This window comes from Nannospalax galili, unplaced genomic scaffold, assembly GCF_000622305.1.
Source record: "Nannospalax galili isolate Female #2095 unplaced genomic scaffold, S.galili_v1.0 scaffold171, whole genome shotgun sequence".
In the NCBI taxonomy this organism is placed as follows: Eukaryota; Metazoa; Chordata; class Mammalia; order Rodentia; family Spalacidae; genus Nannospalax; species Nannospalax galili.
In genome coordinates, this window is record NW_008329362.1 from 1,070,616 (window position 1) to 1,098,397 (window position 27,782).

Below are 27,782 nucleotides of genomic sequence, written 5' to 3' on the forward strand. Positions count from 1 at the left end.
AAGCTTCCCAAGGACAAATGTGTTAATTTTGTTCGATGGCTTATACACAGTTTTCAGCATTTATTAACGACTCAGCAAATGTTCCTGAAAACATTCCAAATTCTGTTTTGGTTTGTGGACACATAGAAAGGGAAGCAATGACCACTAGGAGGCGGTACAGACTCACAAAGATCAACCAAGCCCAAGTCACAGAACTCCCACTATTATAGAAGAATGAAGATCATATAAAGCACTTAACCAAATTTCACAGAACAGTTTTGCATAAACATGAGGTAGAAGCAGGTATTTCATAACTAAACCAACAGTGGGTCAAGTTGGCACTACACTAATAAAGGTCTGTATAGAACTGGACGGAAACTGCTTCACCCTGCCAACATTTCCTTTCAGCCTCATATGTAAACAGATCAATTATATATTATACTTGTCCAAGATGTAAAACAAAGTAGCCCATGTTCTGAAGGGGGAGGGGGAGCCTCTAAGTTAGTTAAATGCATTTAGATATTAAAATTAAATCATGAATTGAGATAGTAACTGTTTAAGTTCTGAATGAAGTGGTTTCTCATAAGTAAACTTTTTGAATTTTCATTTTCAAGCTCCTAGTCAAGGGCACATGATTGTCTTAGAAACAAGTTTAATTCCACTATATATTTTTAAAATAATGTAAACACATACATACCTTCCACAGAACCTGAACTCAAAGCGTACACTCCTGCTTTGCACAGACATAGCAGCCAGTAACACGAACATTGAGAAACTAAAGTGAGGGCTGACCATCAGGGCAAAGGCCTGCTGTGCAGTTGCAAGGCTGGGGACCTAAGGTAGGATCTTCAGAGCCCACGTCAAAAGCCAGGCACAGGATGCAGCAAGACCCTGCCAGAAGCAGAGACAGGAGGGTCCACAGGGCTCAGCGGCAGACCAAACAGCCAGTTGGTGAGCTCCAGTTTCAGTGAGAGACTGCCTGGAAAACTAAGGTGCAGAGCACGAGAGGACAGCCAGCATGGTCCTGAGGGAGGCCCCCGACACTCACTCATTCAACCACACACGTGCTACACAGAGAAAAACTGAAGTGTTAAGACCCATTGTTGAACCTTTCCACATTGGCCTATGAATAGTTAGGATAACAGGTGCTTACTATATCCTAGAAATTGTAACAAGCATTATAAGTAGTCTAATTTTGTCACTGCCTGGGAAAATAGGTATTAACATCTCTATCTATGGGGTAGACTTATACAAGTGCTGGGCTTTTTAATAACTCTACCATGCTTCCTTTTAATGACAATTATTCCTTTTGTCCCCTTATAGATGTACTAAACCACAGTGAATAGAGCCTCTGAAGGAGCTCGAAGGAAAATGACCCACAACACAGCTTGGCGACTGTCTTTGATTAATCACGGTAATGATAATTCACTTTGAAATCATATTTTCTTTTTGAAAATATTATTTTTATTTTATGCCTGCACGTAGGTAGGTGCACCTGTGTCATATAACGTTCACAAATGGTTGCTAGCTACCATGTTGGTGCTGGGGGTCCAACCTGGGACTTCTGCAAGAGCAGTCAAGTGCTCTTAACCACTATGCCGTTACTCCAGCCCGAAATCACATTTCTGGTCACAGGATTAAGTAAGAAAACCTGGATGGATTGGGGCTTCAATTTCCCACGTGTAAAATGAAGCACCCAGCATTATATCTGGAAGATGACGTGCACTTAATGAAAAACTCTACTTAGTTTAGAAGGTGAAGGTCCAGAATTTAACATACTGCGGGTTACGGGTTGTTTAACTTTGGCTACTAGGCAAGAAGGTTCCCATGCCATTATGGGGGGCTGTGTACCTTCTTAGCCACTTAGTGAATCTTTCAGTGTGGGAAGAGAGAAATGCTGACATGGCTGTCCTACACTGGAATTAAACATATAAGTTTTATTTCAACTCACTTCTCACATTATCAGCTTTAAAATTTGAGAATGACTTTATAAAGGTGTTTAACTTAAGGTTAAGTAAAACAAGAACTGACGAAATTTTATCTTTAGTGTTTACAGTTCTAAGATTTCTAGCATTTTTTAAACACAAACTGTCATTATGCCATTTAGCTTACCAAAATGTTTTAAATCTAAAAGCAATGTTACCTTAAACTACTTTGGAAAAAAATTAAGTCTTTCCCTAGCTTTTATAGGCCTTATTTTCCCCATTTCAGTAACTTTTATGAAAATAGCTTACTAAGAAAATTTTACTCATTATCAATAAGTTGCTTTTAAGTTGTACCATGTCTGAGTCACAAAGCACTGAAGTAATGGCTTGAGGCACTTTATAAATAATATCGACTGTAGAGTAACTATCATTGAAGAACGTAAAAATAAAAACTTGACACTGCACAGAAACTACAAAGGTTCTCTTTGTTCTCAGGCAAGAATGAATATAATTTGAACTGGCTGTGAGCATATAAAATGCCTACCGTGTCAATTCAGGAATAATTAGAAACATCATTTGGGACACCTTCATTCACTTCTTCCATAAACCATTAACAAACATACTTGGAATCCAACATCAACCAGGAAAATACTTGATATAGCAAGTATTTGGAGGAAAAGATCTGTGGACTTCAAATTGTTTGAATAAATTTTTCATAGAAAGGAAATGTTCTTGATTAATTTTTGGAATTAGTTTAGGAATTTTAAAATACTATGTATTAAAGAGGTATATTTGGCTCATAGTCCCTAAACATATTTGCTTTACTCATTTGAAATTACTTTCATTTTTTTTGCTAAATTGATATAAAATGACAGTATAGGCTCGATCTGATGGTACACTATTTCAACCTATTTCCTCACAAAGCTTGTTTCTGTTTTAATTAACCAAAACTACAATGTCAAAGAGTTTTAAACTGCGCATCCAACTTACCTCTAAATTCAAAAAGGACCCATTCCAGAAGTCATTTTCAGAAATTACACAGATTGGCCATTTATTTCTTCTAACTGAACTAATTTTTTAAGCCAAAGTTATCAAATTAGGGCCTTCAGGCCAATCTAGCCTCTCGGCTTTGTAAAGGAAGTTGTACTGGGAAGACAGCCAAGGCTGTGCACTCATGTCATCTCAGGCTGCACAGAAGAGTGGCTATGAGGGGGAACACATGGCCTTCGAAGCCTAAAATTTTATTATCTGGATCTTTACAGGGAAAAAATTGCCAAATGTTTTCACTAAAAAGAACTGGAAATTGAAACATAAACCTAGATCCGAGATTTCATTTTAATTAGAAGGATGTGCTCATTTCTTCTATTCTTCCTATCACAAAGACACCCACTTAGGCCTGCACTGATGACTTCTGTACACTAGCCTGAATTTTTGTACAATATGACACTGTTTCTATAAATTCTTAAAAAAAACACAAGCTTGCTCACATAAAACTAGATTTGTGGATCACGTGAACAAGGAGTGAGACAATACACAGTGCTCCTGCATCAGCTTTACTTAACTGTATAAACAAACTTTTAATATTAGATATTCTTAAAATGAAACACTACCATAGCATTTTAGATTATGTGAAATCAATGTTCTCGGATACTGAATTTTTGCATATGCAGCATTATTCTAACTTACTATACTCCTAAAGACTGTTATCAATAGCCTTCCCATCATTCCTATTTCTCTATTTGTTTCTATTTAATAAAATTTGTTATTTTTTTCTTTACCAAATTTCAACCAAATTTTTATCTATGCTTTTTTATAACCAAGGAGCAATTTTTTTAAATCACAGGCAATCAGTAGGTAAACACCTCTGGCTCAGATACTTGTAAAAGACAAGAGCTACTGAAAAAAATTCATTAAAAAACTGACTAAAAAATCAAGGAAGAAAACATACACACTTTGCACTACTATTACTTTGACATATGACCTATAATAACCTAACTTAGGTGTCTCTTTTCAACCTCCCCACAAATATTAAAAATGATCAGAAAATAACTGATATTTTCTGAGTTTTCAAAACAATCAGATTTTCATATCATGTAGTAGAAAAATAAAATCAAGCAACCACATTTTTTAATTTCAATGTTTTTCAATAAAAATGTAGAAATATTTTAATTTACATATTACAATGTACCAACATGAAGTCAATATCAGCAATTATACTCATAAAAAGTTCCTGCATTGTTTTGAGAGTACCCCGTTTCTGTACAACATTTACAGGTGTCTAACGTGTGGCTCTTTCTTCAGTGTGCTACAGAGTTTAGAGGTTCTGCTCGAATATTACCCAAGTCCAGCGCAGAATCTGTTTCTTCATCAATTTCTCCAATTACTGCGCTATTAGTATGGGGGAGAAAATAAGTTAAGTACATTTCTGAAAAAAACTTACATACTTTCTAATTATTTTTTTCTTAATCATATTTCTAATTTATTTCAAATTAATGAAATTGTGAACCTAGCATCATTCTTCCAAAACACATAAAACTGAGAAGACAGGGTAAAAAACTACTTAAGGTAGAAAGCAAAAACCATTTTGCGAGTCAGTGAACCATACATGTAAGCCACAAGATTCAAGAATTTGAAGATATTATTATAGGAACAATTATTAGAGATGATGGTAAATGCTTGAAAATCAGCTCTCTGGAAAAAATGCCTGAAAATCAGCTCTCTGGAAAAATAAGAACCTGATCTATAGCCTTTACTAATACTGTCACACAAAAACTCACATGGGGGAAATGTCAAGTTACTAGCAAGACAATCCATTTACTTGCAAAATTTCTAAAAGTCTTAATAGTTTGTTTTCATGAGTGCCTACAAGCTGGCTCTTGCAACCACTGGGTCTAGGGTAAATGTTTAATTTTGGTTTATTTTTACAGACATAGGAAAACCTTGAAATCAACCAGGCCATATAACTGCAATATTATTTTATCAGTAGTGCAGTGGTCAGAGAACATGGGCTCCATCTGCTCTGGCTCATTCTTTACAGCCCACCTTACAATTTCATCTAAAAGTCATCTCCAGAGAACATTTTATAAACTCAATTTTAATGAAAGATCAATAAATGTATTTAGCTAAATCTGACTTTTTGAGACACACAGTGAATAGAGTACTGATTTTGATAATCTAAGAGAATATTTATTATGATAAATTACTGCTTCACCTATCATTTTACAGAGTCCATCAAACAACCTGAAGAGGCTAACCCTTCTTTGGTTGTCCTCTAGTCACATTCTAACTCTCAGGAAACATTCTTCTAACTCTAAACTAGGCTAAAACTAGACACTTGGGACTACTACAATTACAATTAAGTGATATTTAAATTTTAAATTAATTAAAAAAATTTAAAAGCATGGTGGATTACATTTGCAATCCTGGCACTTTGGAAGCTGACGGGAATCAAGAGTCTGATCTGAAGCCATTCTGGGCTATGTAAAAAGTTCCAGGTGAGTCTGGGCTATATTGAGATACCATATCTCCAAAACAAACGAACAAAACCCAAAATTTATAGCTTAAGTCCTTAATCACATCAGCTACTTTCCAATATGCCATACAAAGCCAAGAGCCAAGAGTATTGGAAAATGCTGGTAAGACTTTCATCATCAGACAAAATTCTTTTGAAAGCACTGTTCAAAATGGTTGCAGGTCTTTCTAAAATTGCTACCTCTAAAATATTCTCAAACTGGATTATCAGTGCCCTAAATTAAACATGACAACAGGTGCAGCATGGATTATCATGAATATAGCAATTATACTAAAAACAATGACAGCTGAATAAGGATGTATTACTTAAAATTGACTTCAAAGACATTTTTCAAATTCTTCAAAATCCTCTTTAATGAAGTAGTTAGTTCAAAGCAATCTCTTCTGGACCTATCCAGGCCATCTTCATATTAGAACCACACATACACACACACACAAAATGGTAGCTCAGGCTTAAAATCTAGCTATTTAGAAACTGTGGGAAAATGATCTCAAGTTCAGGGCCAGTGTGGTCAACTTAGCGAGATGATCTCAAAATTTAAAAAGTAAAGAGAGTTAGGGATATAGATCTGTGGTAGAGTGCTTACTTAGCATACTCAAGACTCTAGATTCAATGCCCAGAGACTCAAATAAACAAATAATAAATAAATGATGAATCTCAGGAGGTCAATGTTTGATTTGTGAAAAAAGATCACTTTGGTTGGTTCCTGAAAGACCTTAATATAAACAGAACAGAATAGCAATATATTAAGCAAATACAAACCATATTTACAAAATCAATGAGCCGGGTATGGTGGCACACACTTTTAATCCCAGCACTCAGGAGGCAGAGGCAGACAATCTCTGTGAGTTCAAGGCCAGCCTGGTCTACACAGTGAGTTCCAGGACAGCTGGGGCTACAGGGAGACCCTACTTCAAAAAGACCAAAAATACACAAAAACCAAATAAATGCACAATTCTACTATGTATGAGTGATAGCATATATTTCAGGGAAAATCTCTCTCAATAAAGCAAAGAAGTACATCAGTTAGTAAAAATTAGCTTCATTTAAAGGACATTATTGTACTTACACATTGTCACCTCTCACAATGTATAATCCTAGGACCACTTGCTCTACTCCCTGAGAAGAGCTAAACACACGCTCATGACTTTCATCCAAAATCAAGTTAATGGTCTGGTCAAAACCTTTTAGTGTTCCCTGAAAAGACATGCAGAGGAAAAAGAGAAATATTCTTGTTTAACTTGTATTCAAACTTATAGTCATTTTAATTGTGTCAGGTTAAGTATTTACTATCTTAATATAAATCCATTATCAAAGAAAATGTCTTCTTTAGCTACAGACATATTCTATGAAACAGAACTTACTTCTTAGTTCTTTCATAACTGGAAGAAAAAGCCCACACTACACATCTGACTAGTGTGCAGCAAAAGAAACCTAGGAACCAGAGTATTTTATAGTAAGTAAACTCACATAGCCCAGGAACTAGCAGAGTCTAGTTCCTTGTGTCTAAGAACACAAGCTAAAATGTAACTGATTTATGGGAAAATGATATAATAAAGCAAACCACATACTATACAACAAATCACTATAATTTGTTGTGCTTATTAGTGCTGAGCATTGTGCTAAACAGCAGAAATTATTTCAACTTTGCTTCATCTTTTGAGGTAGAATTATAATTATGGCCCTTTCAAAGAAGGGAAACTAAAGTTCCAGAACAGTCATCTGTCAAGGTCTCATAAGACAATAATAGCAGATCTGGTATTTGAACTACAAAAGACTAGCTCTAGAGAAGACCACTAAGTGACAATGCTATACTATTATAAACAATATTTTCTATTTTCCAGAAATAATTTATGCCACAAATATATACAAACTCGATGGGTAGTTACAGCTAACACTTAGAACATTGTTGTTGCCAATACTGTGTTATCTCATGAGTATTTCTATTATTGAATTATCTCAGTATTACAGTAGACATAAATAATCACTATAATCAGAAACAAATTGAAATAGAAAAGACTTTATGAAATAAGTTTGCTTTTAAATATAGGAAGACATGGCTCTAGTAAAATGTAGGACCTCAGATTCTACTCAGGTTTTGAAAGAGCTTATTTGGGATTTAGTGTGTTAATCTCTCAGGTTAGCTATCAAACTCTCAGGTTCTAAAAGAGCCATAAATATACAGAATCAGAATGAAACAGAAACTTAGAATCTAGAAACTGAGATGAAAAAGAAATTAGATTTTTTACTATATAGTTAGCAAATGATACACCCATAAATGGGGATTCAGGACTTCTCACTTTCATTTCCTATGAAACTATCTAATGAAGTATCTATATGTTAGAAAAATACAGAACTACTGAACTCAATATTCTATGTGTTTTATATAGCTTTTCTTCTCCCATAAAAATGTTCTAATTAACAGGAGTAAGAAATTTAAACTTGGGGCTGGAGAAATGGCTCAGAAGTTAAGAGTACTTGCTGCTTTTGCAGAAGACTGAGGTTCAGTTCCCAGAATGCACATGGTGGCTAACAATCCACTGTTACCTTCAGTTCCAAGGAATCTGATGCCCCCTTTTGGCCTCCATGGGCATTTGCACACACACGGTACATGTACAGAGACACAGAAAAAACATTCATACACATAAAGATAAATAAAATAAAATTTAATTTCAAATGGGGTTTTCAAAAGTAACTTTTGTTAATCTGTTATAAACAACAGACTTCTTAAAGTGTTGAAACCAGCATTTTTCTAACTGTCCATTGTTGAAAAATACAGAATGTGAGTTTCCCATTTTTTCACGCCCCCCCAAAACCTCCATGTTTGCTTCCTTAATTAAGGAGCAAACAAGGCAACTCATCTTGGTTTGGAATAAAACAGAATTTAAGACACCATATAGCTCTGCCACATATAATAACAAATCTCTGGAAAAGTAACTCACTTTTTCTGAGTTTGATTTCTAACCTAGAGTCTAAGTGCTAATTCTTCGAAAGCCTATACTGCAAACTAAACATATGCAAAGTACTAGCACACATTATGCATTTGGTATATGGCACAGTCCCTGTAATTCAACTGGCATCGGTCACTATGGAGTGAGAAGAATCATAAGGATTAAAAAGAAAACAAAACAACAACAAAAAAATCATAAGTAAAACCAAAGAACATGGGATTAAGCTACAGTCATGCAAGAAACATTTCAATCAAAAATAGACAGAAAATATGACAGTGGTCATTAACACCAGTGGAACCATCACTATCTTAGGTTCTGAAAGCATATTCATTTTTGAAGAACAATGAAGTCATTGAAGACTTATTTCTAAGAATAGATTCTCCCATTGTTAAGAAACTTATGACTACAAATACAGAATATGTTGTCAGAAAGTCTACATTTTTAAAGAAATTATAGCTTATGTGGTGAATATCATAGAACACTGACATAGAAAGGAAAAAAAAATGGAAGAGGAAAAATGGAAAGATTAAGGGATAGATCTATAATTAAGACTAAGAGACCCCTATTGTTTATCAACCAGAAACCTACTATATAACATACATGGGAGATTTATTAATGAAGAAAATGTTTATTGGCAGGCAAGCGATAAACGTAAATAGCTCAATCACAAGAAAACTAGGATCTTGGTGTACTGTGGCACATTAGATCAGAAATTCTAAATCAAAATGTAAAACCAGTAAGCCTACAAGAAAGTGAAGGCAAACGCAAGACTTACCACAATCATTCTCCCATCAGAAGTGATAACAGCTACGGTTCCTGAGAACTGAGTCAAGGAAAAGTATTTCTTAGAGAATACAAACAAAACTTCAGACTCTGGTTAAGTCAATAGTTCGACAGTTTGAATTACTCTTTTTTTTTAAGTGAGAGAACTGAGATTCAACACAGCAAAGGGAATAAACTTTAAATAAAGTTTTAAAACTTTACTTTGATTACACAAGAGAGGGACAGTGTTATCTTGCTCAAAACAGCTTTCATTTTGGGAACTCTTTTTAAAATAGTAATGTTCCTACACACTGTGAGCAAGACAATCCCTCCTTTGGTAGGCCTATTTCTTCACCTCTAAAATAAAAACTGGATGAGTGTTAATCATTGTTGTATAATTACAAATATTTCAGACTTTTCCAAGACCTGGTTTTTGAAATTCAAATGGAAAAAGAAAAACTATAATTAATGCCAACTTACCAATGTTTGCATAATTAAAAACCCTCAGTATTTAACTTTCATCGCTTATTCATACATAAACTCGAGTAATGTTTTTGTCCTAAGACTAAATGGCAAACAACTTCGACTACTTTAAAACCTCATAATGGGTTCTTAAAGTTATTTGCCTCTCACCGAAATCCATTACGATAGCAGGCTATATTTAGAATGTACCAAACTGACACTTCAAGTGGTGAGCCCAGAAATCCAATTAATGTACCATTTTCTTTTTTTTTTTCCTATCCTTGGACAATGAGCAAAGCTTGTGAATAAATACAAGAAACTATGATGACAATTAGGAAAACAGTTCGTAGTAGAACATACAAACCTTAAAGAAAATTTCACTATCAATCACTAGGGTACTTACAGAAAAATTCTGAATATTACACTGAGATTTCTGATGTTTTGCAATGTTTTTCTAGAACAGAAAGACGCCGGGGATCTGTAGGAACTGCGGCCCGGGTCCTCAGCCCGCCACTCCAGTCCAGCCGCCGCGCCCAAGCATCGCCACGGCCTCAGCATCCCGGTGCCCCCAGCACCCCGACGGCCCCAGCATCCCTGCAGCCACCCAAGGATACTGTTGATGTAGTTCTCCAGGGCGGACGTCATGCTGTTGAGTCGGAAGGTTTCCGGCAGAGGGAGAAGCGCCTCAGACTAGGAGACCTAAAAGGGCCCGCCAGAAACAGGAACCAACACGCGACCTCTGCCGAACACAAGTATCGTGAGACTTGAGTTGATGTCGAGGTAGCGAATCAGAAATTGCACGGAACAAGCAAAACAGGAAGCAACGCCGTGATAGTAGTGCGCATGCGCACGTGTTCCCGCGGAACTTCTGGGTGGGGTTCGGGAAGCTGAGCTGGAGACAGGCTGAGGAGAGGTGGAGGCGTGGAATATGCTCCCTGAATCTGGGGTAGGGAAGGAGACTGGGAGAGCCCGGAGGAAAAGGCGGCGGCGGTGCAGTACTTACCAACGAGAATTGCGGAAAGACAAGCAGTGCAGGAAGAAGTGGAGTAAGATGTTTCCATTGCGAGAGAAGGACACGTTCTCATGAAACGTAGGTGCAGGCAGAAAGGATCCCCAGTTTTCTCCAGCTTGAGCCTAAAACATTGCCCAGGACAAAGTCGTGAAAATCGTAGCTACACAGCGTATGTTTCCTAGAGAACCCAACAATGAAAATCAGTTTTGTGTGTTTTGAATTAGGCTCTGAAAGTGTGCAAAAGCATTGTCAACTTTAAGAAACTAAATCCACATACGTGAAAGTGTATGAGCCTCCCTTAGGAAACAGACATTCGCCCTTCATATCTCGAGGTTTACCTTTCCTCGGGGTGAAATTAGTTAATTAAATGCTGCTGTTCCATTGTGAAGGAGATGATTACAGAAAAATGAAAAACTAGATAAGCTTCATACTGGCTTTTAATTCTGTCCCTGCTAATGAGTTGGTGTTCTGGTGTAAATCATGTCAATTTTCTTAAATCCAGCTGTAGCTATATAATTTTGAATGTTGCTGGATAAAAATAGGAAACAGCACTGTTCAATGTGTGTTTGTGTGTGTGTGTGTGTGTGTGTGTGTGTGTGTGTTTGTAACAAGAGGACCTTATGCTAGGCAAACCCTAAATACATCAGTGACAGTGAACTACATACCGTCTCCCCTATCATTTTTTAAGCTGTGATGCTTTCACTTCAAAGGACTGGAAATTAGGGATCTGTACACTAGCAAGAGGGAAAAAAATATATATATATATATATTTTACATAACAATCAGGGTCTCTCTCTCTCTCACCTGAAGAATTATGGCTTTAAAATAATTTAGCTTTCTGTATCTTTGTTTTCCCATCTGTTAAATGGAGAAAATGATCAATTTGTTGAAGAACTGAAGCAATTCCTTTAAAGACTACTACATAAATACTAGATGTTATTCAAGAACAAAGTCTGCATCATGTTACCTTTTTCTTGCTCCCAGAGATCATTCTAATACAGTTGTTTACTGTCTTATTTTCTTTTTCTAAAAATATTTTTTATTATTATTTTGTGTGTATGCGTGTATTGCCTGCATGTATGTAAGTGCACCCACCCATGTCGTGCAGTGCCCACAGAGAACAGAAGAGGCTGTCGGATCCCCTGGAACTGGAGTTACGGATGTTAGCTGCCATGTGCGTGCTGGGATTCGAACCCGGATCTTCTGCAAGAACAACCAGTGTTCTTAACTGCTGAGGCATCTCTCCAGCCACTACTGCCTTATTTCCTAACTGGACAAACAGAATGGCGCACATTTTAACTGTTTAAGGAAGGAGAAGAAAGAAGTAAGAATATTGGAAAGCTGAAGAAAAAAAATAAGGCTTAAATTAAGGCTTGCAAAAAAGTACAAATACACTTTTGAAAATGAACTAACTTTTAATATCTACTGAAGATAAGAAAGCTGTCAGGAATTAAGTGTGAATTCCTGATTGGTAGCAGTAAGACTAGAAAGAGCAGAAAAATATGTGATAAGAATACAGAGAATAAGGAAGGAGATGTGGGTAGCATAGTAAAAGCACTTGGTGAACTGGAAGTATAGAGCCAAGTTGTTAAACTAGAAAAGATTAATCTGCTAAACAGGAAAATGTCAGTTAATCAGCAATATATAGTCAATATTTCTTTGTGTGTGTGTGTGTGTGTGTGTGTGTGTGTGTGTGCGTGCGCGCGTGCACAAGCGTCATGGCACTTGTAAGAGAGGACAACTTTTCCAAAGTCACTTCACTCTCTGTTGGGATGTAGGGATCAAACTCGGGTCTTCAGGTTTGCACAGCAAGCCCTTTTACCAGCTGACCCATCTTACTGGTCCAATATGTATTCAATATTTCTATCAAAGGTTTTCAAAGACAGAAAATAACATATGTAAATCATGACCTTCATACAAGCACATGCCTCTGCATGTATGTGGGAGGCAGGCATTAGCATCAGCCAGGCTAAGAGGTATGTGTTGCTGACTAACCAGTGATGAGGCCAAAAGGCATAATAATTACTTACAGCATTACTTTAAATGTCTGTAGAGCTTATCTGTATCCGGTGTAAAGAATAATATATTAATAAGTTACTTATATTTTATGCATTATTGTTTTAATTTTCATTTTTTATGGTTTTCTCAGAAAACCCACCTCAACCTTTATATTATTTTTATTTAAAAAACTGTTATAGTCTGTTTGAGCAGGTATAACAAAATGCCTTAAACTGAGTAATTTATAAGCAACCAAAATTTGTTTCTTATAATTCTGGAGGGTGAGAAGTGATAACTCATGGTGCTTGCTGGTCAATTCAGAGTCTAGTGGGGGCCTGTTCCTTATAGATGGCACCTTCTTCCTGAACTCTTACATAGATGAAGAAGGAAAGGCAGCTTCATTAAACCTCTTTCATAAAGGTACTGATCCCATTCATAAAGAAGCTTAATCATTTCCAAAAAGGCCCCCCCACCTAATTTGGGGGGCGGGGTTTCTGGGAAACTAACCCTGTGTCTTGTTCATGCATACATTTGCTCTGTCACTGAGTTACAACCCCACCTCAAAGACCCCATGCCTTAGTACAACTTTATACTAAGTTCCATCACAGGAATTTTTGAGTAATAGCAGCACTAAAATATAATAAAAAATTATAAGCAGCTTACCGCCAATATGATATATTCCTGAAATTTTTCACATTTTAAATATGGCTAATCACAGTTACAGGACATTTTGAGATATGCTCTTAGTCCCCTAGAACTTAGTCGACCTAGGAAGGCAAGGAGCAAAAACTGTCCTTTATGTACCCCTGACCAAATTAGTATAGGCCTCAAAGTATGGCTGTTAAACATCCAAGAAGTTTACTTCCACCAGTCTAGTACTTTTAATTACCATGTGCTATGTAGATAAACCTTGGTCAAAGACCAAAGATTCTTAGATAAACCTTCCCTAGACATATATTCCTTGAGCTAGTTGTATGTATGTATAATTTGTCAGTAGGTTGTTTGATTTATGGTTCCCTCTGGTTTTTTTAAAACTAGCTAGGCATTATTTATCTCTCGCATTGTCTAACCCTTCCACCATGGTTTCCTCATTTAAGGTGCCCCCGTTTTCCCCATTTCTCCCTTATTAATGCCCTTCTCCTATGGTCCCACCTCTCTTCAGCTCCCTCTTTCGCTTTATCCCCAAGGTTCCTTGTATAACACTCCCTCCCCCCTCCCCTTAAAATAAACCCATTTTAACCCATATCTCTTTTATTAATGCCTGTTTCCTACTGTTCTTCTCCTTCAGATTCTTTCTTTTCCTTTACCTCCCTGGTTCCTTTTCATTATCCTGGTTCCTGTAGTTATGTGTCTGGATGCATACTCACTTACAAGGGTTTGGTCTCTGAGTTTAAATGTTGCATGACTGAGATAATTATCTGAATCACTTAAACTCCCATGGGCCTTTTTTTTTTCTGAGTCTATGTTAGTTCACTTAGTATAACAGTTTCTAGTTCCATCCATTTACCTGCAAATTTCATGATTTCATCTTTCTTTACCACTTAGTAAAAACTCCATCATCTAAATGAACCACATTTTAATTATCCACTCATCAGTTGAGGGACACTTAGGTTGCTTCCATCTCTTAGCTATTGTGAAAAGAGCAGCAACAAACATGGATGTACAAGTGTCTCTGCAATAGGACGAGTTCTTTGGGTATATGCCAAGGAGTGGTATAACTGGGTCAAATGCTAGGTTCATTTTTAGTTTTTTTAAGTGTTCTCCACATTGCTTTTATAGGGGTTGAAAAAGTTTGCAGTCCCACCAGCAGTGGATGTGCATTCCCCTTTACCCACATCCTCTCCAACATTTAGTATCATTCGTTCTCTTGATCTCAGCCAGTCTAACTGGTGTAAGATGAAATCTTAAAGTGGTTTTAATTTTCATTTCCCTAATTAATAATGATGTTGAACACCTTTTAAGATGCTTCTTAGCCATCTTTATTTCTTTTGCGAACTCTCTGTTCAGTTCCTTAGCCCATCTTTTTTTATATTTTTTTAATTATGTTTATTTTATGTGTATGAGTGTATTGCCTGGATGTATGTGAGCGCACCTGTGTCATGGAATGCAGCGGATGTCAGAAGAGGGCTTTGGATTTCCCTGGAACTGGAGTTAAGGATAGCCGCCATGTGGGTGTTGGGAATCGAACCCTGCTTCTCTGTAAGAGCAGTCAGTGTTCTTGATCACTGGGGCCATCTCTCCAGCCCCTCTTAGCCCATTTTTAATTGGGTTACTCCCTTTCTTGATTCTTTGCTTTTTGAGTTCATTATATATTTATATATTCTGGATGTTAAAACTCTGTCAGATGTGTCGCTGGTGAAGAGTTTCTCCCATTCTGTGGGTTTTCTCTTCACTTCCTTTGCTGCTGCTTTTCTTCTGATGTACAGAAGCTTTTTAGTTTAATGAGGCCCCATTTGTTGATTCTTGACCTTGATTCCTGAGCAATTGATGTCCGGTTTAGAAAATACTTTCCCCTGTAAGTTACTGCCAATATATTGCCAATGTTTTCTTCTAATAGTTTCAGAGTTTCAGGTTTTAAATTGATGTAATTGAGGTCTTTGATCCATTTGGAGTTGACTTTTGTGCAAGGTGAAAGATAGGGGTTTACTTTCATTCTTCTATAGGTGGAGATCCAGTTTTGACAGCACCATTTGCTGAACATGCTGCCTTTCCTCCAGTGAATGTTCTTGGCCCATTTGTCAAATACCAGGTGGCTGAAACTGCATATACTCATATTTGGATCTTCAGTTTTGTTCCATTGATCTACAGGTCTATTTTTGTACCAGTACCATGTTGTTTTGTGACTATAGCTCTGTAATACAGTTTAACATCTGGTATAGTAATTCCCCCAAAACATTTCCTCCATGCTTCCACGTGAAGCTAGCCATGGATGAGTAGGACCTTCGGCTTATCTTCATATAGATAGAACTGGTAAAAGAAAGGAGCCAGGACCTCCTCTGAAGCCCATGTGACCCCTGAGGGTTATCTGGCCCAACTGTATGGTCTTAAACACCCAAAAGGAAAGTATAACCAAAGATTAAAGGGATCAATATAATTCTTTATGAGTCCATGTGTGTAGCTAAAGGCTACATAAGGAGAAACAATGCCAATCAGGAGATACCTTCCTTTGAGTCGTTGGCCAGGGTGGCCCAAGAGACTCCCAGACAGTAACTCAGCATAGAACTGGAAAAATGAACAGCAGACCCCAATCTTGTCTAAAGGAATATTGGCAACTGATTGCTGCTAGATGAGGAAGAGCTGATCTCCCTAAAACAAGGAACTCTAGATAGGCTGACTAGATTCAGCAGATGGACAGCCATTGGGGAAATGGCTGGGGGCACCAATAACACAGTGGACAGTAACAGGGATGACAGAGTATATGGGCTCCATTGGGGGGAGGGGGAGGCTATGGGAGGGTGCCATTTTGGATGTGGGTATGTAGATGAATAAGATTGCTTGGGATGTTCTGTATGAAATGTACACACAAAACAAATCAATAAATAAAAGTTATATTTGAGGAAGAAGCATGAAAAATGGCTTAAAAAGATGTTAATTAGTAGAGTTGAAAAACATTACCATTGAATTCTACCTGATGACTTTATATCCATGCTCATACACCAAGGATCTCAGAAAGTAACCGACTATGACTAGTAATAAGATAGAGATTAGAAACGCTTGTGCAAACATCTATCTGCTAGTAGAATTAAAAATGAGTTTTTCTGTATGAAGCTATATTTTAAAATGAAATTGAGATATTTTTTAAAAGTTAAAACCTCACTCAATTTTATGTCTTATAGGGTTTATACTGAGTTCAATATTGTACAACTATATTAAGTCAACTGTGAGCCTAAAAATTTACATCCAGTTTTGGAGGAGATGTATCTTTGCTCTGGAATTTGTTATTGAATATGTTAATACTGTAATGAAATGCTTCTTCTAATCATGTGTTTATTAAATAAATAATTTTTTAAATGGCTCACATAAAAGTAATAAAGCTTAAAGAATAAAATGAAAATTGGAAACATGAATTAGAGGTGAGCGATGGCTCAGTGGTTAAAACTGTGTGCTGCTCTGGAAGATGACCCAAGTTTGGTCTCCAGCACCAATATTGGGCAGCTCATAACTGCCTGTAACCCTACTTCTAAGGGATTAGAACACCCTTGGCTTCTGAAAAAACCAGCACCCAAGAGCATTTAGTAAACACAGATTTGATTCAATGGGCCTTTAAAAAGAGACAAATAATAGAAGACCTGAAATGGGGGTGAGTATGGGTAGTAAAGTGGTCATGGAGAAGTGGAATCTGAATATGATCAAAATATATAAAGTTCTCAAATCTATAAAAATATTAAAATATTTTTTAAAAAGAAAAAACTCAAACAATGGCATTTAATTTCACTTGATGATCGCTAAAAACTGCTGATGCCTGGCTCCCATGGGCAGACATTCTGAATTAGATGAGATGAGATGAGATGAGATGAGATGAGATGAGATGAGATGAGATGAGAGGTGGAGCACAGAGACTCTAAGTGATTAGTGTGGAGCAAAGTTTAGCAGTCCCTGAAATAGAGCATTAACATAGACAACAAGAATCCAAATTTAAATGTAATCTTGATATGCAAAATTTCTGATAAATGCTGTTATAATTTTCAGGGCTTTGCCTATCATAGAAAAGTTGTTGAACCTGACTTAAAGGATGAGAGATTATAGACAGGTAGACACTATGAATCATGGTAACAGGGGCAATAGAACATCACAGGCAGAAGTTGCAGATAGAGAAATAATTGCAAATTCAGCAAGAAATATAGATGCCAGAGATGGATCGTTGGTACTGCAAGATAACTACTATCAGCATGGAGCACATGACTGAGCCGAGTTCTAGGAATAACAGTGATACACAGTGAAAGGACATCATCTGAGTACTATGTTTCACTAGGCCTTGTGCCATCATGCAAACATGAGGTAAATAATCCACTGTTCTTTTTTTCTTATGCGCATGTGTATATTGCCTGCATGTATGTAAGTGCACTCATGTCATGCAATGCCCATGGAGGACAGAAGAGGACTTCAGGTCACCTATAACTGGAATCACAGACAATTGTTAGCGTCCATGTGGGTTCTGGGATTCAAACCCGGGTCTTCTGCAAGAACAGCCAGTTTTCCTAACCTCTGAGCCACCTCTCCAGCCCCCACAATCTACTGCTCTTCATAAGCAAACCTGTCACAAGTATGTTGTAGTAATATAAACCTGTCTAATATCAATTGATTTGGACTGGTTATAGACATTATATGATGAGAGAGAGCAAAACTAATTATTGATATCTTTGGAGAAAAGTGACAAGATTATTCTATGAGGAATTAATACTGTATGAATGTACAAAAAAGATAAATTGAGTGTTGAGAGTGAAATATAAGAATTATATGAACCGAAATTAAGTATAAGCAACTGTCTTAGTTCTCTTTCAGATATCTGGGATAAAATAACCTGATAAAACCCAACTTAATAGAAAAGATTTAAAGTCTTATAATTTCATGTTATCTCATAGTGGGAAAATCAGGGCAGTGAGAATGCAAGGCAACTGGTCAAATCACATTCCAGTCAAGATCAGAGAGCATGTAGGCATGCATTTATTCAGCTCTCTTTCTCCACTTTAGAAAATATATTTTATTATTTTATTTTATGTGTATGAACGTATTGCTTGCATGTATGTAAGTGCACACATGTCATGTAGTGCCATGGAGGTCAGAAGAGGGTGTCGGATTCCCTGGAACTGGAGTTATGGATGGTTGTTACCTGTCATGTGGGTACTGGGAATTGAACCCGGGTCCTCTGCGAGAGCAGGCAGTGCTCTTAACCACTAACCATCTCTCCAACCCAACATTCTCCACTCTGTGTGTATGCGTGTATCTATGTATGGGTATGTGCATGTGAATGCAAGTGCCCATGGAGTCCAGAAGACAGCATCAGATCCCCTGGAGCTGGGGTTACAGGTAGATATTTGGGTGCTAGAAGCTGAAGTTGGGTCCTCTGCAAGAGCAGTACATGCTCTTTAACTGACAAACCATCTCTTCCAGGTGTTGGGTGCAAGATATTTTATTTGTCCATTAATTGTGTTAATTTTGCTGTTCAAATTGTATTTTAAAATATCTGTGCTCTAGCTGATCTATCAGTAATCAAGAGAGATGTTGAAATCTTTCATTTTAGTATTTAGGTTTGATAATTTCTCTTTGTAATTTAACAAATTTTTGCTTTATATAACTGAAACCATTTTGCTAGGTATAAAAATTTGCAGTTATTATCCTGCATCTTTCTGGCAAGTGTGAACTTACTGTTAAGTAGTGACCCTTCTATTGCTAGTGATACTATTAAGGTTCCAAACTACAGCAACCTTCCTGTCTCTAACAGGGCTTCACCGACCTAGTAAGCCCCTGAGAAAAGGGAACCGAGTTGATAAGCACCCTGGTCTTTGAAGTCAAGGGAAGCAGACTCTTCTAAAAGGCAGCCTGCCTTTCCTTTGATCTCCCAAGACAAGATAAACAGATTCCACCTTTTTACCAGAGACTTCAGGAGCCGCTTTTCCCTTATCCTAAGAGGACAAAAAAATAAACACTTCCTGACCCAGATCCTGGCTGACAGATGGAAAGGAGCTGGGTTTACAAGCCCCGCTTTTCCTGCCCCCCCCCTCGCCTAATTTTTCCTAAAAAGTTCCACCTATAAAGCTCCAGATCACAGTCTGTGGGTTGACATTTTCCCTTTCCCGAAGGGAATGTGTCCCGTGCGAAATAAAACTTGTCTTGGTGCTTTCTCTGGATTGGTGCATGCCTTTAGTTCCAACACCTCAGAAACAGAGGCAGGTGAATCTCTGAGATTGAGACCAGCATGGGATGGTCTACAGAGTGAGTTCCAGGCCAGCTGAGGCTACATAAAGAGACTGTGTCTCTAAAAATCCAAAGAATTTAGAGCTCTTAACTTGATATAAAAAGACTTTTAGATTATCAGGGTGGGCCCACTCCTTTCACTTATATCTTTAAAAATGGAAGAAGGAATCAAGAATGTGAGTCTTAGAGACATACTGTGAGGAGAAATGGTCTTGTAGTTGATGGTTGATGGTGTTGAAGCTTGAGGAAAGAGGAAAGAGGGGCATGACCAAGGTATGTGGAGGTCTTTGTAAGCTGGGAGCTACCTTCTAGACACAGCAAGGAAAATGGGGGCCTTGTTCTACAGGAGCAGAATAGAATTCTCCCAGTAACCTAAGAAGAAATGGACACTGCTCCAGAGCCACAAGAAGGGAATGCATTCTACTGACAGCTTGAGCTTGGTTCAATCAGACCCTTATCAGACTTCTGATCTATATACATATGTATGATAATAGCATTTTACTGTCTCAAGCCACTCAGTTTGTGATAATTTGTTATAGGAATGACAGAAAAATGCTGTTTAATTAATCTCTGTATTTTTCTTTTCAAAATTTCATTTGTTTATTTATTTGTGTGTGCATGTGTGTGTGTGTGTGTGTGTGTGTGTGTGTGTGTGTGTGCCATAGCATATGTGTGGAAGTCAGAGAAGAGCTTGAGGAGTTGGTTCTCTGCTTTTACAATGTAGGTCCCAGGGTTCAAGCTCAAGTCATCAGACTTGATGTCAAGTACCATTAACCCACTGAGATATTAACCCACTGAGCTGGCCTGTGTGGATTACCTTCACAGTCACCCCTTGACATCTAGAGTGAATTGGTTCCATAACCCTTTTTGGATTCCAAAATCTGTGGATGCTGAAATCTCTTATGTAAAATGATGTGGTATTTCCATATGACCTATGTACATCTTCCCATATCTTTACCTATACATTAAATCATCCCTAGACTACTTATATGCAAATGTCAGGTAAATTACTTGTGCTACATATGTTCCAGGTAAATAATTGCTATATTATTTGGATGATAATGACAAAAATTATGCGTATTCAGAAAATTGCTCTTTGCTAAATATTTTCAGTCTCCCAATTTGCTGAGTTCATATACACCAAACCCACAGAAACGGAGAGCCAACTGTATTCTGTCATTATTAGACAAACACTCCCTTATCAGGATAGTAGGCTGTTTAGTTTTCATCCAAATAGTAGGTATTCATGCTTATGCACCCACTACAAATTCAGCCTCAACTCTGTGGTTTCTGCTGGTTTCTTTTCTGGATTTTGTCTTCTTGCCATGAGCCATTTTATTTTTAATAGAGTAGGTATTTTGTCTTTGGGGTTGTGAACCTGAGCCTTTAACAGCTCTCCAGCCCTACAGCTGTTTTTTGAACCCAAACAACCAAGTTTCACAAACTACATCAACACTGACATTGTTACCCAAGAAAAACACTCAGTAATATGAGGAAGTAAAGAATGTGATATAGACAGAGGATGCTTTAAGTCCAAGGGAACTTAGATCTGGGCACTTCTGGCTCTTTCTTCAGATTCCAGGTTGGAACAGTTATAAAGAGGGAGAGACAGATTCAACACTCATGACTCTGGTATATTTGGTCGATTTTATTCTTCAGTATTAGGTATCTGAGTTACTACTATTCAATTTCTATGACAAGGTTGGCCAACTACAACCTGTGGGCCAGAGTCCTTCATAAACAAATACTACTACCACACTGCAACAGTTGTTAATTTTTGTAGTGTCTATGATTGCGTTAGGGCTTCAGCAGCAGAGTTGAGTAGTTTCAAAAGGCATACAAAACCTAAAATATGTTTTAATTAACATTGCACAGAAATTTTTAAGATATCTCTTCTGTAATATCAACAAATGGAATTTCTAATGCTTTTATGCACATATTACCAAAACCATCACTTGATCAACCACACATACAATCATAATGTTCACCTCTAGCCAACATTGAGGTAGAACTCCTCCATTCTTTTGTACCCTGCATCTTGTACCAAAGGTAAACAAAAATATCAGATGAGAATTTGAAATAATGGCTGTTTAGTTTCTTCCCTAATTCCCTTCCTATTTCTGGAATTTCAATCAAGAACATTCAGGTGTTTTTTTCCAAGTCATGTAGGCATGTTTCCTAGCCTCCTACAATCCGCCATGAAAGAAAATAATGATCTATATTTTACATATGCACCAGAAAACTAAACCAAAAATCACAAATGTGTCACAACAATGCAATGGCTTGAAACAGATTCTTAGCAAATATAAATAAATAAATGATAAAATAAATAAATAGTAAATAAATATTTACAAAAAGAATTGTGACTGTTTAATAGGGAATCAGTCATCAAAGAAATATTTTGAAGATAATACATCGTGTCTTGCCCTTCTCAATATGTGATTCAGGTGTGTGAATGTTAGCAATGAGCTGTAATGATTATTAGAAAAATTTAACTAAAAAAGCTAAAATTCTTATTCATATGGTAACATGACAATTTTACAATTGTATTGAAAGTTTGTTAATTGCTAAGATAGTAATTTCTATCACATAGTATTTTGGTATGTGTTTTCAAAATATTTTTTTATTGTTTTCATTTTATGTTGCAGCCAAGGTCCCTTTGACCTCCTCCCTGCAGGGGCAGGGGATAAGTAGGTGCTAAGTCAATGACACAGACTCTGGGACACTCACTAGGCAATGTGCAAGCAAGCTCATTTATTGTGAACACAGGCGTCTCCTTTATACCCCCTTCCCTCCTCCCATTGGTCCCTTATGTCCCGTTGGTGTCCTTCTATGGGAGCTGTGGATGTGTTGTTGGTTTCTAGTTGCCGGGGCAGATTTCTGGTCAGTGTCTTCCTGTTCATCAACAGGAAGCAGGGTGCATCTGCGCCATTGGTCTCATGCCTAGCCTCCAACTATCCACCCTTTTTGTTTTAAATTGTTGGCAGTCTCGGGGGAGGCAGTGGCTAACTGTCCTCTTAGGTTTTAGGACATTTTTATGAAGCTGTGTCTGTCTTAGGTTGTTCTCCCTACACATGAGCCTTACCCATCATCAGAGTGTGCATCTAGTCTCATGCCCATCCTGTCTTAGGTTGACTTATTGTGGGAGAATCTTACCCGTCATTGACCAACAGCTTTGACCTAGATGTCCTTCAGAGAGCATGAGATCTGCCAGGGTGGTGGGCTAGCTCTTAGGAGGTGGCATTTAGCCTGAAGCTTTGTTTATTTTGGTGAACCAGGCTTGAATTACTTCAGTAGGTGGGCCTTTATCGGGATTTCATAGAATCATGAGGATCTGTAAGGTGGCTTTGTTGGCGGCCTTTTGTCTAGGGATATGCTGAAAAAGACACTTGAACAAGAGGATTAATGCGATAGCTATGCAACCCCTAAGTGTCCAACCAGGACAGATCAAAAAATTAGATTTTCCCAGATCTGTTCAAGGAATGTGGTATTTAATTCTATAGCTGGAGTTCCTGTATAATTAAGAGCAATAATTTGTCCTCGCAATTGGATGGTGTAATTGAGAAATTTATTGGACCATGATCCTGTAATGTAATACATTTAGTCTTAGGACGACCTTTAGGACAGCCCCGGTGTAAGTGGCTGGGGCTACCACAACCCCAGCAAACCCGGTTGTGGGGGGTACCTGATTAGGAGAGTGGCAGTCAGCGAGCAGGGCAGAAATGGAAGCAGTTAGTGCCTGAATGGGTCCCTGTGTGTAATCGAGATCTCTGGTAGCTGAGATCCATTTATTAATGCCTTCCATGAATACCAGGACAATGGCAGTGCAAGTCAGTGGATTAGGGCCTTCCCAAACCAGCTGCTTTAAAATCATGTCCTGATGGGGGCCGTAGGGGATACAGTGCTGGACCACAGTGGTGGCCCAGGACAGGAAGTCCGTAAAGGATTCACCCTGGGCTTGAATAAGATTATGGAAATAGGATGAGGGATCCTTCAGCTAGCAGGACTTAAGGGCCTGAAAGGCCAACTGATGACTTGTGTAAAATAATGGGCATCTCCAATCTGAGCCTGGCTGACAAATGTGGTAAAGGCTCCGTGGCCCAGGAGCATATCAAGTGAGACTGGCACCCGTTATTGAGGGCATTGATCCTCAGCTAGATCTTGATAAGAAGCCCTCCATGTCAGGAAAGTCGGGGGATGGAGAACTGCTTTAAGAAGTTGGTACCAGTCATAATGTGTCTGTAATGCCTGACTCCATTGGTTAAGGATCTGTTCAAAATAAGGTGAGTCAGGGCTACTGTCATTACAGGCTTTATGGATCAGGGATAAATAGGACAGCAGCATAGGAATCCAGGGCTGTTGAACCCCATTGGGGCCCAAGTTAACCACAAAGACATGTGGAGCGTTAGGATGGCCGGGAGAGTAGTCAGGAGGCTTAGCAGCCCAGGCGGGGGAAGGAGGAGGCCCAGTAGGGGCCACAGGGGTTTGTAACACACACACACACCCCAGGGATAAAGTGGCAGGAGGTCAAAGGTACTCAGTGGAGAGAGGTAACATCAGTACAACGAGGTGGTTGGCGGGGGAGGGCGGGGAGTCATTCCTTACATCCTAATCAACATCTTCCCGCATGGTGGATGGTGACTGAATAGAAAGGGGGACCATTTTCTGGTCTTGGCAGTGGTCATTAAAAGATTTAAGGATCTCCTCAGTAGAGCCCGCTTTAATGGAACTGAAGATGCCCAATAAAATAGGGACAAAAGGGGCGGGTGGTGTTTTACCTTCTTGAACCTCCTGCTTCCTTGTTAAGAAGAGGACCCGCATCCACATGTCAAGATCCTACATGTTTTCAGGGGAGATCCAAGGAGCAAGAACTGAAGCCTCAGTCCAAAAGTCCTCTAGGTGACTGTGTTTAATCCTAATCCGAAGGGATGTAAGCAAGGATTTGAGGGCTGAAATTTGGGGCTCTTTGCAGTGGGATGGGAAGTTGCCCATGTTGTAGGAAGGGAGTGGGAAAGGGGGGCACAGACAGACAAAATACACTTGAAAGTAAGAGAAAGGAAGCCACCCGGAAAAAGGAAACGGTCTGACCAGCCTTACTGAGAAGGCGGAGGGGATTTCACAGTTTTGAGCAATGGGGAGCCTGCAGGCAAATGTAAGAGACTGGCCACCATCCTAGGGGCATTTAACTGGTGTGTCACAAGTTTTGAGAGAAAGGAGGCAAATATTGAAACCAAAAGCTAAAGTAAGGGAGGAAGAAGAGCAAAAGGTAGTGTTTAGGAACTGGGTATCAGTGTGCTTGGTGGGGGACTTCCAAGGTTCATTAGGCCACACGGTGTCTCTGGTCGTGGGACACCCTGTCAAGAGGGTGTCCGTGGTTCCGTCTCCTGGATGGTCAGTCCTTATGTGGAGATGCCAGGGGAACCAATTTTCAGGATATGTGCCCTATGGACAGACAAATATGGACAAATGAGAAGAGGAGACAGGCCTCGGTCGCTCGCCAGACTGAAGGCAAAGAACAAATAACAGAAAGGGGCCTACTTACCGAGAAAACAGCCTAAGAGGACACCCAGAAGTGTGTGGATCGAGAGGAGCGGGAAAGGTCAGGAGCGGGTGCAGTCAGTGCAACAGATTGTAAAAATGATGATCCAGAAGAGAAAAACGAAAAGGGTGATCGCCAAGATCAACGCAGGGCCCATCTACCACGTTGGGCGCCAGATGTTGCAGCCAGGTCCCTTTGACCTCCTCCCCGCGGGGACAGGGGATAAGTAAGCGCAAAGTCAATGACACAGTCTCTGGGACACTCACTAGGCAATGTGCAAGACAGCTCATTTATTGTGAACACAGGCGTCTCCTTTATACCCCCTTCCCTCCTCCCATTGGTCTCTTATGTCCCGTTGGCATCCTTCTATTGGAGCTGTGGATGTGTTGTTGGTTTCCAGCTGCCAGGGCAGATTTCTGGTCAGTGTCTTTCTGTTCATCAACAGGAAGCAGGGTGCACCTGCACTGTTAGTCTCATGCCTAGCCTCCTACAATTTTATGTGTTAGAGTGTACTGCCTGTGCAAGTGAACCCATGTCGTGCAATGGCCATGGTCAGAAGAGGGTGTCAGATCTCCTGGAACTGGACTTACTGATGGTGGTTAGCTGCCATGTGGGTGCTGGGAATCAAACCCCGGTCCTCTGCAAGAAAAGTCAGTGCTCTTAACCACTGAGCCATCTCTCCATCCCTTGGTGTATTTTAAATACATCTTAAAAAAATTTTTTTTGAGACAGGGTCTCCCTGTAGCCCCAGCTGACCTGGAACTCACTATGTAAACCAGGCTGGCCATGATCACACAGAGATCTGCTTTCCTCTGCTTCCTGAGTGCTGGTATTAAAGACGTGCCACCACAATGAGCTTCATTTTCTTAAAGTTTATATAAGAAGTTTATAAACTTCTATGGAAGAGACTATATGTAAACGAAATGAATTTCGGACTTAAGAGTTCTCCAAAAGAAACCCAATTTAGAAGACTGACCTGGAATCTCCAGACTGGTGCAGGAATAAGGGGCCAATTAAATGTCCATTTCTTCATATGTGCGTGGGATAAGTTGTCCAATTTTAGTTTTAAAAATATTATTGATATCACTCCATCTTTTCACCACTTGGCTAGTACTCTTTTAATTGCAATTTTCTCTATTCATGAGAATTTAATACATGCATACAATGAAATATGATCATATCCACCCCTCAGTTCCCTCCCTCAGGTCTTCCTATTTCCTCCCAAACATGTCCCCTACCACTTTCATGTCTTCTTTTTATTTTTTGATAAATCACTAAGGCCAATTAGTGCTGCACATATGTGCATGAATTTGGGACCATCTCCTGGAACTTTTGGCTTGTACTCTTCTTTATACCATATCTACCATCAAGACTGTCATGGTCCCCATTTGTTCAGGGATAACTTGAATCCCATTTACAGATGCCAAAACCATATAACCTTAGTCTACATCATTCATTCAAAATCTTTTCTCATGTTTTCACAAAATATAACATTCTCAAAACTTCTAAAATGCTTTTATTCTTCCATTAAAATGTCTAGATTATTAATCATGCTGATGAACCTGCCTCTATTCAGATTAAAAGTGTAATGATTTAAACCAAAATTATGTATGTTTTATAGTATTACAAATATGTTTAGCAGTTTATGAAATGAAAAAAAATGGTGTATTTATGTTTTGAAAATCTTGCTCTAAATTTCTCATGAATTTAATCTTATTTCTTGTTCAGTTAGTGTCTGTTGTGGGTTAAGTAGATCTGCTAGGGAGTGCCACTCTAGTAAAAACTCAGGGACCCAGGATTCTTCATCCTCCACACTTTGATTTAGTCCCTGGACAAAGAGAAGAGAAGAAGGGAGTGGGGAGTGGAGGAGAAGAGATTGGAATGAACCGAAGTACTTCACAAGGCTAGACCTTGTGTGATGCTGTGTAGCTTTTCCTGGGAAATGTAGCCACCTTATTTAGTAGAGACAGTGCCACATGAGACCAAAGAAAGGATTCCACCCAAGACTATTTGGTGACCTAATGAGTTTTAGGAGGTTTACTTAGAGGAATATGGATGACTTAAAGGCAACCACATCAGTAAAAATCTCACCACAGAATGAATGACACTTCACAAAAGCTGTATCCCTTGAGCTCCCTATCCAACTTGCAGGCAGCTCCATTGAAAAGTCTTCTCTCTCCCACTAAGTATGGGTACTTGCACAACCTCTGGGGAAGGCCTCATGAGCCCTCTAACTTTCTGAGCTTTCTGCGTCTTACAAGCTTCATAGTTTCCTGAGTCTCTCAAGTTTCTTTAGTTTCCTAAATCTTACTGAGCCTCCATCCTTCCTAAAGCAGAGACTGTTTCAATGTAGAGGAAATAGCTATACAACATGTGGTTTTCATCTCTTTGGCCTGCATACAGTTTCCAGAATTGAGTCATGATTTCCTAGTCAAACTGTATTGGATGCAGGAAAATACCATAATATAGAACTAATTCTTTTACTGTAGACAAGGACAAAATGATTAGAGGATGTATTGAACAACTCATATAAGAACATAAGATCACAGAAGTACTCATTGTTAGAGCTAAGCCAGATCTCACACATCCTGACACAGTATATCCCCTGGTATACCTTCACTTTCCTACTTTGTTTTGGAGTGTTTTGGTTGCAAATGGTAAAAAACCTCAACCAATGTAAACTAAGAAAACTAAAATTATATATATA

At 38.6% G+C, this 27,782-nt stretch overlaps 1 protein-coding gene across 1 annotated transcript; it reads right to left on the reverse strand.

The window, feature by feature from the left end:
• Nucleotides 1-2,370: 2,370 nt before the first annotated feature.
• On the reverse strand, nt 2,371-10,380 carry Lsm8 (LSM8 homolog, U6 small nuclear RNA associated). The gene is made up of 4 exons (XM_008837173.3): nt 10,226-10,380; nt 9,163-9,203; nt 6,506-6,633; nt 2,371-4,292 (listed from the first exon to the last, which is right to left on the reverse strand). Exons 1-4 carry the CDS (start codon nt 10,254-10,256, stop codon nt 4,202-4,204), a joined length of 291 nt encoding a protein of 96 aa, XP_008835395.1. The 5' UTR covers nt 10,257-10,380; the 3' UTR covers nt 2,371-4,201.
• Nucleotides 10,381-27,782: the final 17,402 nt, after the last annotated feature.

Bases quoted from the DNA above. Each gene is read 5' to 3' on its own strand.
- Lsm8 (XM_008837173.3), bottom strand. From the start codon at position 10,256: ATGACGTCCGCCCTGGAGAACTACATCAACA. The intron at 6,634-9,162 runs GTAAGTCTTGCG...ATGTCTTTTCAG, and splicing joins CTGATGGGAGAATGATTGTG to GGAACACTAAAAGGTTTTGA. The intron at 4,293-6,505 runs GTAAGTACAATA...CCATACTAATAG, and splicing joins ATTGTGAGAGGTGACAATGT to CGCAGTAATTGGAGAAATTG.